At 39.1% G+C, this 12198-nt stretch overlaps 1 protein-coding gene across 1 annotated transcript; it reads left to right on the forward strand.

Moving 5' to 3' along the window:
- Window positions 1–2908: 2908 nt before the first annotated feature.
- LOC112429853 (uncharacterized) lies at window positions 2909–11834 on the forward strand. The gene is made up of 8 exons (XM_076889388.1): window positions 2909–3253; window positions 5001–5119; window positions 5202–5390; window positions 7722–7865; window positions 7960–8961; window positions 10332–10490; window positions 10936–11031; window positions 11110–11834. Exons 4-8 carry the CDS (start codon window positions 7863–7865, stop codon window positions 11428–11430), a joined length of 1581 nt encoding a protein of 526 aa, XP_076745503.1. The 5' UTR covers window positions 2909–3253; window positions 5001–5119; window positions 5202–5390; window positions 7722–7862; the 3' UTR covers window positions 11431–11834.
- Window positions 11835–12198: the final 364 nt, after the last annotated feature.

The following is a 12198-nucleotide window of genomic DNA, read 5'->3' on the forward strand; positions in this document are numbered from 1 at the left end:
AGAGATGAGTCCACTGTCAGAGACCATAAGAAGATCATTTGTAACCTTCAATAAAATATACTCACTGTACACTTTTTAGGTACAACTAATTTAACTGGTTGTTAATGCAAATGTATAATCTGAAAATCAGAGGTCACAGGAGAATGGCCGACTGCCTCGAGCTGCGGAAGAGCATCTCTGAGCACGCCACACAATTGAACCTTGACGCAGAAGCATTGGGCAGCAGAAGATCACACTGGGTTCCACTTATGGGAACAAGAACGCAATGGTAAAATTTGACTCAACATTGGAAAATGGAAGAGTGAAAAAAATGGTTCCTCAATTTCTGATGCAACATTTGGATGGGAAGGTTTGGCATTAGCACTATGACTGTATGGATCCATCCTGCTTTGTATCAATGGTTTTGGCTTTGGTCTCCAACTAAGCATCATTTAGCCACTACATACAACTCGTTGTATTGTTGCTGACCACATCCAACCATTTATGGCAGCAGTGTGTCCATCTGTATCTTCTGATGGCTGCTTCCAGCAGGAAAACACACCATGCCACAAAGTTCAAATAATCTCAAGCTGGTTTCTGGAACATGACAGTGAGTTCACTGTACTCAAATCACCTCCACACAGTCACCAGCTGACAACTTGGGAATTGGAGTTCATTATGTTTGGTTTAGTTAGGTTTTGTGTGTTTTACCCCTTCTCCTGTTTTTGTGGGCTGATCAGCCACTATTTAAGTTTCCCCTTTGTCTCGTTAAGTCAGGTCAGTTTGAATTATCAGTTGTGTTGTCAACTTTGAGTAGAGTTTTGTTAGTTTGACCTCTTTTATGGGCCCAAGATTTTGATTCTTTTTGCATGAGTTAACCAATTATGTTTTTTGGGTTAAATAAAAAAATCATTTTTTGGACTTTAACCTGTGCCTAAGTTTCCTTCACTGCTCGGTCCATCACAAGTGGTGTCAGGAGTGGGATCGTCATGTTGCATTTCAATAATATTAACAGGGATTTTGAAACCCAAAGGTAACTCAGGCTCTGTGCTAGGAGCTTCTCGAACAGCAGTATGTAGAAACTTCTCTTGCCTTCTCTGTCCACATGACTTACGAGACTTCCCGGGTGCAGTCTCTATGTCCGCATCATAGAAGGGCAAGGCACGGAGTGGGTGTAGGGACTCCTCTTTCTTCTTAGCTTGAGCTCTTGTTACTGCAACATTGCATGTATGACTAGGATTCAGCAAGTCAAACAACACAGGCAGATCTCAACCCAGCACTACTGGAAATGGCAGATTCTCTGCAACACCAATATTTAGAATATACGTTTGTCCTTGTACCTTGATGTACAGATCTGCTGTTGGATATGATCTCTCATCTCCATGAATGCAGCGAACAGGGATTGTCTCCACATTAACTTTATTTGCGGGTACAAAGTCTCGGTGCACAAGAGTCTGAGTACTTCCTGAGTCAACAAGGGCCTTTAATGGTTTCCCATCAACCTCAACTAAGGTCATTTTGAAACCATTCTCAAACTCCACTTTAGGCTCCACACTTTGTCGGGGCACAAAACACATCTGAGTTATTTTTGTAGAATTCTTTGGGCACATAGGTTTTGTGTGGCCCTCCATCCCACACAAATAACAAATCACAGTCTTGGGTGGAGGTCTTGACGGCATATTGACAGACTGGCTCTTTGGAGGTTTACTCACCCCTGCTTTCTGGTAGTGAGGGACAGATTTTGAACCACCTCTCATTTTCCATGCTGTGTGGCTCCATGGCTGTCCTTTTCTCCGTGCTGCCACAAACACATCAGCCAGCTCTGCAGCCGCCGCAGCAGAGTTTGGATTGCGTTCTTTAATCCATATCTGTAACTCAGGAGACAGCATTCTCAAGTATTGTTCTAAAATTAATATTTCACTAACCTCATGCACCGTTTTTCCTTTTGGCTTCACCCACTTCTCATATAACTCTTTCAATCTTGCATATAGTTCTTTTGGATTCTCATCAGGTTTTACCTCCAGTGAACGGAATCTCAGTCTATATGTCTCAGGATTAATGTCATATTTTTGAAGGATAGCTGCTTTAACTTTGTCATAGTCTAGAGAGTCATCCATATCCATATGAACATACGCACCTCTTGCTTTGCCAGTGAGTAAAGGAATCAGATGAAAAACCCAGTCCATTTTTTGCCACCGGCAAACTACAGCCATGCGTTCAAATGTTGTTAAAAAAAAATGTTCAATATCATCCTCTGTCAATTTTTCCAGCCTGGGTTCATAAAAGCGAGACTGACCTGACTGAGGATGTATTTGCTCATTACTGGAGCCAGCACAGGGAGGATCCTCCTCTTCAAAGGACTCTACCTCTGGTTGTTCAGGTTCCTCCATTTGAGGCTCAGGGACCGGGGAGGTACGAGCTTGCACTTCTACCTGCAACAGCTGAAACTGATGTTGCAGTGCTCTAAAGCTTCCTGCTTCCTGGGCCTCCTGCTGACCCATATGAGAACGAAGCATGGAAATCAGTTCTGACATTGTCAGCTCCTTACCTTGGCTCTCAGTACTATCCACCCCTCCAGAGGCTCCATTTTCCTCTCCTCCTTCTACTTGCTCTACCACTCCAACTGGCTGGTTTTGACAATCTCCTTTTGCTCCTCTGCCACTCCTTCCCATTCTGTGCATGGCTTGATGAGTGAAGAGGGGAAAAAAGAGAAAAAAAAATCCTGTGCCTTCAACTGCTGATCCCACTCCTGACACCACTTGTGATGGACCGAGCAGTGAAGGAAACTTAGGCACAGGTTAAAGTCCAAAAATAGATTTTTTATTTAACCCAAAAAACATAATTGGTTAACTCATGCAAAAAGAATCAAAATCTTGGGCCCATAAAAGAGGTCAAACTAACAAAACTCTACACTGTAAAAAATCAAACTTGCAGTTGTTGAGCTTACAGTCATTTCTTTCACAATTCAACAATAAAAGTTCAGTTGGCCCATAAACTCAAATACATTAAGGGTTTCAACTAATCATTTAACGTTTTGGAGCAAAAGTTGGTCTCAGATGAAATTTATTGCTGGCAAAATGAATGAATTCAAGTTTTACATGAGTTGAAGCTGTTGGCGCCTTTCTGTGCCTGAGTACGCATGCGCATCTCATATTTTTGGATGCTACGGGGTCTACTTTGCGCTTTTGCAAGGACTGAAAGCCACCTGCCCGTCTGCCTTAATGAGAACGTGAGGCTAGGAGCTGGATAGATCGTTCATCTCAAGTTTCTAAAGGCAAGTAATGTTTCTTTTATTATATCAGACAGTATATGTTTGAACAGTCTCAATTTGTCTGTTAGAAATATCACAACTGAAGTTCTTCGTATTTTTCCGAAACTTAGCATAGCATTACTTTCTTGGCTAAGAAGCCTTGTGGCTTATGGGTATGTGTTTACTATATCATTTAAGATTCCATGTCACAAACTACGTGCCATGTCACAAAACAATGAAAATCCGACAAACTTCGCTACTAAAGAGGCGCGCTCATATCTGACAAGCCTCCGCGACACCCCCTATGCGTATTTCATGAAGTGCAGTCTGTGGCCGCCATACCACCGAACGAAACAAAATAGGCTGGCTCACTCATGACCAACGGCAGCAACCCCCCACCGCTATTTAAATAAAATAAAATAAAGTTCGGGGGCGCCTGCTGCCATGTCGTTTAATTTGTTCGAATCACATCTAGCCAATAAAATGTGTGCTTTAGTTTCTGTGTGAACGGGGTGGTGGAGTCCTCATGGCCAGCGAGCTCCACTAAATGAAATATGAGATGTGACAATATAGTTTATATCGATATAGTCTACATTATCATTATACTCGTGGAGCCGCAAGTTTGCCTCTCTTTCGTCCACTTTTGTCTCTACGCTGTGTTACTCCGCCTCTCTCCTTCACTGAACACAACTCCCCCTCCCCCATCGCTTCACCTGCAGGCAACGACAAGATGGACACGGCAGCTATCAAAGAGGAGCTGGTCGGTAAAAAGAAAACATTTGAAGATTACTATTTTAGTACTGTCAGCGTAAAGTTAATGCCATAACTGCATTAACGGGGCAAATCTCCGTTAACTAGTTACCGCGGATCACCCCGTGCGTGGGGCTGAGTGGCGTTAGTGAGCTAACCGGGCTAACGCGTTGACGCACGGCCTAAAATCCTTTCATCTCAAAAATCGACAGTCTGCCTTATGTATGAATTCTGGTTGTGCTTACTGACCTCGAACCAATTTTATGTGGTACACAGCTTAAAAAAATATGTCAAAAAATGTTTTGGTACGACTTTGGTAAGCTATGAAGCTGCACTGCTTGATGGATTGTTGGAGCATTACGGCTACCGAGGAGCCTCGCAGAGTGATACGTACTCTGCTTCAACGTAATATTACCATATTATGCGTGTAAGGACCATAAATGGCGCCTGTAAGAGACACGGTTACAAAGAGGATTTCAAACTCCAGGCTGTCAGTTGCGCAGTAGAACTTGGAAACAGAGAAGCTGCAAAATCTGTCTTTGTTATTATGCTCAGCATCTTTTATTTTACATTTTGACTGCACAATTGTGAGCTTTTTGTTATGCACAAAACAACATTGTTTTGGTTTATTTATGGAGCACCATTAATAAATGCACTGATAATTTAAACAGATGCTTCAGGAGTTTTATCCCACTCATACTCTCAATCCAATGTTTGTCATTCTAAGTTGTAAAACCAATCACACAAAATTATCCTTGGCTTACATAATACATCCCAGTATACTGTTGGTGCATTCCATGTAGAATACAATTTGTTAATAATAAATTAAATAAATTAAACATTTGATGTAATGTATGTTTTGTAAATTATTTGTTTTACTGTGTTTCACATGGCATTTTACAAGGCAGAATCAGCTCACTTTAGTGAGCCAAAAAAATTAGGACAGGAGAAAAAAATTCTTAAGTAATGTCAGGAAGCTGGTATTTTATTTTAAAACTAATTGCTATTTTTATTTATTTAGAGAATTAAAAGCCAACTCCAGACCACTGCTTGTCCTGATTTATGAGGGACTGATGAGGAGTTGGTAAGGAGAGGAATCAGAACAGGAGTGCCTGCCCCCCGCCCCAAACGCATTATCAGGTAATGTAACTTTGGTAATTTGAGATTAATTCAGGTTTCTTTTGAATTGTTGACACTGTCCTCTCCTCTCTTCTCATTATAGCTTTTGTATGCAGTGCCAGTTCTGCTCTTTTGTCTGTTCAAGCCAAGAAGTACTCTTAAGACATCACCAGCTACGACATAGAAGAGGATTTTATTTGCCCTGTGTTTACAGTGACTGCGTCTGTTCGTTCAGGACACGAGGGGCATTGAAGTCTCACCTCAGCAGATCACACAACAGGGCTAAGAAAAGGCAGGAGATCTCAACATTTTTTTGTGATTTTTGTGAATTTAAGGAAAACTGCTCACAGCATACATTTATTTCACATATTTTAAGGCACTTAAAAAAAAATCAGACTGTATCCTGTCCTTTCCAAAAATGTGACTATGCTACCAACAATTTAACAACCTTTACGTCACACACAAGCAGAAAGCACAAAAACTCAAAAGATATAAAAAACTGTATTAGACTGATTTCTCATGCAAATGCATGTCCTAGTGAAAGTAGCTCCCCTGATAAATCCTTAAATACCTCTCAGGAGCCAGAGACATTACCAAGTGGTTCAGGTGTAGCATCAAGTGATAAAGAGGACAATGAGTTTGTAGATTACCAATGTCTTGAACATAAAATAGCTAGACTTTTTCTATGCATGCAAACATTGTTACATGTTTCTAAAAGTGCTTTGCAGAGAATTATTGAGGAAATTAGTGACATTTTAAAATTTTCTCAGGTTCATTCATTTCAAAGAATCAAACAGGTGCTTGCTGAACAGAACATTGAGGCAGATGATGATGTAATTAAAAATATAAATGATGCACTTTTCAAAACCAACCCATTAATTATCTCAACAGAACCAAAAGGTGCATTATCTACTGATTACAAGAGAAATATTTATTTCAAGAATAATTTTCATGTAATTGAGCCTACAGAGTACATCTACAAAGCGAGAACTAGAAATACATTTGTTTATGTCTCAGTAAACCAGGTCTTGGAGAACTTATTGAAAGAGAAAAGTTTCTTTGAAAAGTTAGCATTTGATAAAGAAATTAGTGAAGGTTACAGATCATTTAGAGATGGGCAGTATTTCAAAAACAACAAGCTTTTAGGATTGCAAGATACTTGCATTAGTTTAGCTTTGTATATTGACGACTTTGAAATATGCAACCCTTTAGGAACATCTCGAAAAATTCATAAAATAACTGCTGTCTATTGGGTTGTACTCAACTTATCTGCAAGGTTTCGTTCTACATTACACTCAATACAGCTTGCTCTTCTTGGTAAAAGTGTAGACGTTAAACAGTTTGGGTATGATGCTTTTCTTTATCCACTCATTGAGGATTTAAAATGTCTTGAAAGCACAGGGGTGTATGTTGAATCTTTAAATAGTTTTTTAAAGGGAACTGTATTTTGTGTCTGTGCAGATAACCTTGGGGCTCACAGCCTTGCAGGCTTTTTGGAGTCCTTTAATGTCGACAAATTTTGTCGATTTTGTAGTATTGATAAACATCAGATTGCAGCTCTTGATCCTACAGAATTTCCATTAAGAACTGTGGAACAGCATAACATTTTTCTAGAAGAGCTTGAGGATGGTCAAAGACAAAGTGTGTGTGGTGTCAAAGGTTCCTGTGCCTTAAGTGCGTTGTCCTATTTTCATCCAGTCACTGGATTTCCTCCAGATATATTACATGATTTCTTTGAAGGTGTTGTCCCTGTGGAATTGTGTTTGTGTCTTCAAGATTTAATCAGAAAGGGTTTTATTACATTTGAAGGATTAAACAAACGTATAAAATCATTTCCATATAAATTCTCTGATAATCTCAACAAGCCACAACAAATTACAAAAGCCAGTTTTGGAACAGGAAGAGTGAGTGGCAATGGACATGAAAACTGGACACTTTTGCGTTTGCTGCCTTTTATCATTGGGACCTGTATACCAGAACATGAGCCATCATGGGAAGTATTGATGGACCTTAAGGAGCTTGTTGAAATTGTTGTCTCGACAACTCTATCAGAAGAAATATTGTCATACTTGGACACCAAAATATTGGATCATCGACGATTACTGATAGAGACTTTTCCTGATTTTAATTTGAAGCCAAAACACCACTATATTGAACATTATAGTCATCTTGTGCGTTGTTTTGGTCCCTTAGTTGATTTGTGGACTATTCGATTTGAATCTAAGCACAACTTTTTCAAGAAAACTGTGCATGATGTCCAATGTTTTAAGAATATACTACTAACACTTTCTTCAAAGCATCAACAAATGATGGCATACTTGTTAGATGGTCACAGTCTTTTTAAACCAAGTCTGCATGTTGATAATATTGACACAGTTGACATCTGTTTCTTGAATGAAAATCTTCAGAAGTGCTTGAAACTGAAATATCCACAGGTAAAAGCTGTGTCATTTGCTAAATGTGTTTATCTGTATGGGACCCAGTATGTTAAAGGCATGATCATTTCATCAGGACAACTGAGTGGACTACCTGAATTCTACAAGATACTGAACATTTTGGTAGACTCTGGGAAAGTGTCATTTGTTGCTACAAAGCTCTCCTCTTGGTTTATGGAACACTACAGATCATATCGGCTTGACAGCAGCTACAAAGATCTGGAAATACTTGACCCAGAAGATTTGAATGATTACCACCCTTTAGCTGAATACTGCGTAGATGGACAACTGATGGTGACACCTGTTACGTGCCTCCTGCATTGAAAGTGATGGTATGTATTATTCATAAATAGTTTTCAGTTGATTACTTTGAATTTGTCAATTATTTAGAATTGCGCCCTTTTTTTTTTTGGTTTGTCTTCACAGGCCCTGTTACTGCGAGTCCACGTCAGTCCAAAACTTATCAGAAAAATCCAACTGTCCACTGTTCCAGAATCTGTGAAGCAGCTTCAAGATGAACTACAAGCAAAGCTTGGACTTGAAGGTGACTTTGCAATACAATATGAAGACCCAGATTTTGGGAACGCACTTTGCAACCTGATGGATATTAAGGAGCTACCTGCTGGACGGGCAGTGTTGCACCTCATTTGGGAGGAAAATGCATCAGCCTCGCCACCACAGACTCCATCTGATCATAGCGCTATCTCATCTATTGATACAGCCAGTGTGAGTTCAGCATCTTCTTTCAGCCCATCCTCATCCACAAAGACCTACATGCGTAGCACTTCACAGTGGCCAAATCCATTTCCTATCCCAACCTTTTCCTATGATGTAGCGTTAAAACTTCGCAAGGGCAATGAGGTATATGAGAAAGCAGGGGCAAATTTAAGTGTAACAAGAGACATCAAGATGGAAATTCTAGACAAGTTGGCACAAGAAATGTTTGCAATCAAAGCGTACCCTGACAAGAATGAAATAACATCTGTTGCACAGGAGCTAGTTTCCAAACATCCCTGCCTCAAAGAGCCTGGCAATGGCACAGGATATGATGGTTGGGCAACAAGCATTAAGTTCAAGCTTGGCAACTACCGTTCCAAGCTAAGTCAAGCTGGATGTAGTGAAGTTGCAGTCAATCGAAAAAGAAGAGGGGAAGAAGATGACAGTGGCTCAAATAGATTTTCCTTAAAGAAACCAAAGCGAGGTGAAGTCAACTTTATCCCTGATGGCCCAGAAAACTACAATGATGAGTCTCTTGAAAATGAAAGATGCATTTTGGAAGATGAAATGAAGAAGAGGGATAAGAACATGGCACTCATCACCCAAAAGATGGACATCACATTCTCTCTCAGGAGGAAAGAAGTTGTGGAGATGCAGCCCTTGGTCAAGGAAATGCAGCTCAGATGGCCAGCTCTCTTCTTGAAAGAACAGGTAAGATAATCTCTTAAATATTTAAAGGAAAACTTCCGTTTTTTTTTTCTTCTTCCCTTTTTCCCCAGTGTGGTCTTATTTCTAAAATGGAAAACGTTCATTTATTCACCCAGAAAAATTTCAAGGCATTTGGAGTTGTTAGAAAGAAATTTTAATCCCAATGTTACGAGTCAGTCGTTTTGCAAGAGAGAGCTGAGCCAAGGTTATGGGGAAAGGATTCACTGAGACAACTAAGAAATGCCTGAATTAAGCCAAAAACCACTCTGGAGGGTTTTTAATCTAAGGAAATAACATTAAAATGTGTTTAAAAGCTCCAAAAAGTTGATTTTACATGATATAGGACCTTTAAAAGCATCTGTTTGTATCACTCCAATATCTTGTAGAAAAGGTTGAAGGCTCGCGATGAGCTAACAATGCTAGTGGTAAAATATAAAAAAAATACTTGGCTCTAAAAATATGAAGCTAATTTTGGTATTACCAACAACTATTGAAGTGAAATCTATTTACTTGTCAACTTGCTGTGTATAATAACGGATTGCTTTTATTTCGCTCTTCTCTGGGCACCCAAAGCGCTTTACAATTCCACTACTCACTCACTCTCACATTCACACATCGGTGCAGGGAAACCACAATTGTAGCCACAGCTGCCCTGGGGTAGACTGACAGAAGTGACGCTGCCATATCGCGCCTCTGGCCAACACCAGTAAGCGGTAGGGTAAAGGGTCTTGCCCAAGGACACAACGACCAGGACAGAGAGAGCTGGGGATAGAACCAGCATCCTTCCGGTTACAGATGAGCTTCCCAACCCCCTGAACCACGGTCGCCGCAATGACTTGTCTTCATTGGGCATCTAGAATCTTTTGGTGCTGACCCTTAGCAGGCAACAGCCATGAAACTCACAGAACAGGATTGAGAAAGTCACTTACGTGTTATGAAAGTATACAAATTTGACCACAGGATGTTATTCTTACTTCATTCCTACATAACTATAAAATTAATGGAATTTTTTCAATGAATTTAAAATACAATTTATTGATTTATTTCTTTTCTGCAATGAATCCTGTAACAATTGAAACCATTATTTTGTCTTATCAACATTTGATTAGGTATTCTATAGACTTACTGTAAGATCTGCCGATCAGATTTTTCTTGGGTTTTTTTTTTTTTTGTTTTTTTTAATACGTCAGTTATAATTTGTACCACCACTACCACTAAAGGAAAAAAAAAAATCCAATCAAGGCCTGACCAATAGATCAACCGAGACTAAATGTTTTGAAATTAAGCTCTTTTAACCAAATTTGAAAACAATGTGATTTTTATATAATGTACCTTTAAAAGTTTTCTTCTATATTTTTTTTGTTGCTTTGTAGATTTGTGCGGAATTCTCACGCATTACCACCAAGGATCTCATGGGGACCTTCTTGACTGCCCTCGACACTTACTCACTTCGGCTGATTAAGCTGTATCGAATTAGAAAAGCTGCTTTCCGCAATGACATGGATTCCCTGTTGCAGAAGTTTGATGAACAGGTAATATATAAAAATGTATTTGTGTCTGGTTTATGAGGAACCTGAAGTTCCCACTGTAACGAAAGATACTTTATTAAATATTTACTAAATTGATGTAAAAATTGTTAGTTTTCAAAAAGTGTGTCCTGAATGGGATTATAAGCTAACAAGCAGCGCTGTGTTTGGCAGATTGCAGGTCATGACAGACAGTTCAACTCTCATCCCACTCATGGCACTTTTTGTTATAAATGTTGTAATAAGTGTGCTACATTTGTTGCACATCAAAATTACTTAAAAAATAAATAAATAAAAAAAATCTGACAAACATGACCAATTATCTGTAATAACCCATTTCAACATCTTATTTCTTAAGGCTGTATTTTGAGCAACAACACTTAATGTGTTTTAAAAACAAAATGGTAGGTTTATAAATGAGACTGAGTCTTATTTGATTTCCTTGTTTTAGGTCTCAAACATAGTCCAGCATCGACGAACCATCAGTTTGGAAGGGTTACCGATATTTGTTCGCGACGACGAGACCAAACTCTTCTTAACATGTCTGGTGAGTATGCAAATCTACTCAATCTTCAGTTTTGGTTTTCAGAGACTTATATGTACTGTTGTTTTTTATTTTGCATAGGATACAGATCCAGTTGAGAGGGCAACCCGAGGTGTTACGGTGGGCATCCTCACTGTTCTGGAGGACTACGTGGGACCCAACTCGCAGTCCACAGTGGTCAACACTGCCATTGTTTTGGAAGAGGACATTATTCTTGATGATCTGCCAGACCTTCCCACTGCCTTTGCCTACTTGTTTGGCCTACTTTATGGGCTCAACATGGAGTTTCCCAAAGAACTCAAGTACACATTTGAAGCTGTGCAACACATTTTTATGGAGTTGACATCTACCTGTTCCCAGAGGATAAGAAGCTTCAAAACCAAGCTCTTAACCAAAGTCTAACCTATTTGACAACATGTTCAACTCAAATACAACTTGTGTAAAACAGAATGGCAATTTGTTTTGATTTACAGTTTTTGGGTTTCGTGGCAAGTTGCTCTGAAAAAAGTTCATTTCTGTCTTTAAGAAAACTGTAAGGTGCAGAAAGTTCTGAATCAATGTCTTCTGTTCTAACTTTACTTAATGTGGCTTGCATGACTGATTGCAGATTTCATGTATAACATGTTATTATAAAATGTTGAAAGGTTTTATTCTAACTTGAGCTGTTTTAAACAATTTTTATAATCTGGTTTTAGGTACATTTGTACTAGTTTTATAACAAATGTGGCGCGATACTGAACTTCACAGGAAATTGGAGTGTTGATTACTATTAAAAGACAAGTGGTGGAAAAATTTGTTTGAAAGTTGTTTGCTGTATGGAAACCAGATAGAAGTTGTTCACATCCTGCCATCTGATGTTTTGAATCCGTTTGTTAGTGACTATCTATCAAGATAGGTTTGATATTCTGTCTGACAACACCACCTTTAAAATTGGATGAGTAACATTTGTTACAAAAATTTGACTTTTTTTGTGTTTTTGGAAGGACTTTATTTGTGGCTGAATGTTGTCAGTATGTTAAAAATGGCTGATCTCAAAAGTCAACATTGTCAGTGGTGCAGTTGTGTTTGAACACAAAGTTATTTGAAAATCAACTGTGTAAACATTCATTGGTACAACAGGGAGCACCTCATGAAAACTATGAAAGATACTTTTTCTAAACTTTAGGAAAT

The sequence above is a fragment of the Maylandia zebra genome, linkage group LG10 (genome assembly GCF_041146795.1).
Source record: "Maylandia zebra isolate NMK-2024a linkage group LG10, Mzebra_GT3a, whole genome shotgun sequence".
NCBI classification, from domain to species: domain Eukaryota; kingdom Metazoa; phylum Chordata; class Actinopteri; order Cichliformes; family Cichlidae; genus Maylandia; species Maylandia zebra.

Bases quoted from the DNA above. Each gene is read 5' to 3' on its own strand.
- LOC112429853 (XM_076889388.1), top strand. The intron at 10,491-10,935 runs GTAATATATAAA...TCCTTGTTTTAG, and splicing joins TGCAGAAGTTTGATGAACAG to GTCTCAAACATAGTCCAGCA. The intron at 11,032-11,109 runs GTGAGTATGCAA...TATTTTGCATAG, and splicing joins AACTCTTCTTAACATGTCTG to GATACAGATCCAGTTGAGAG.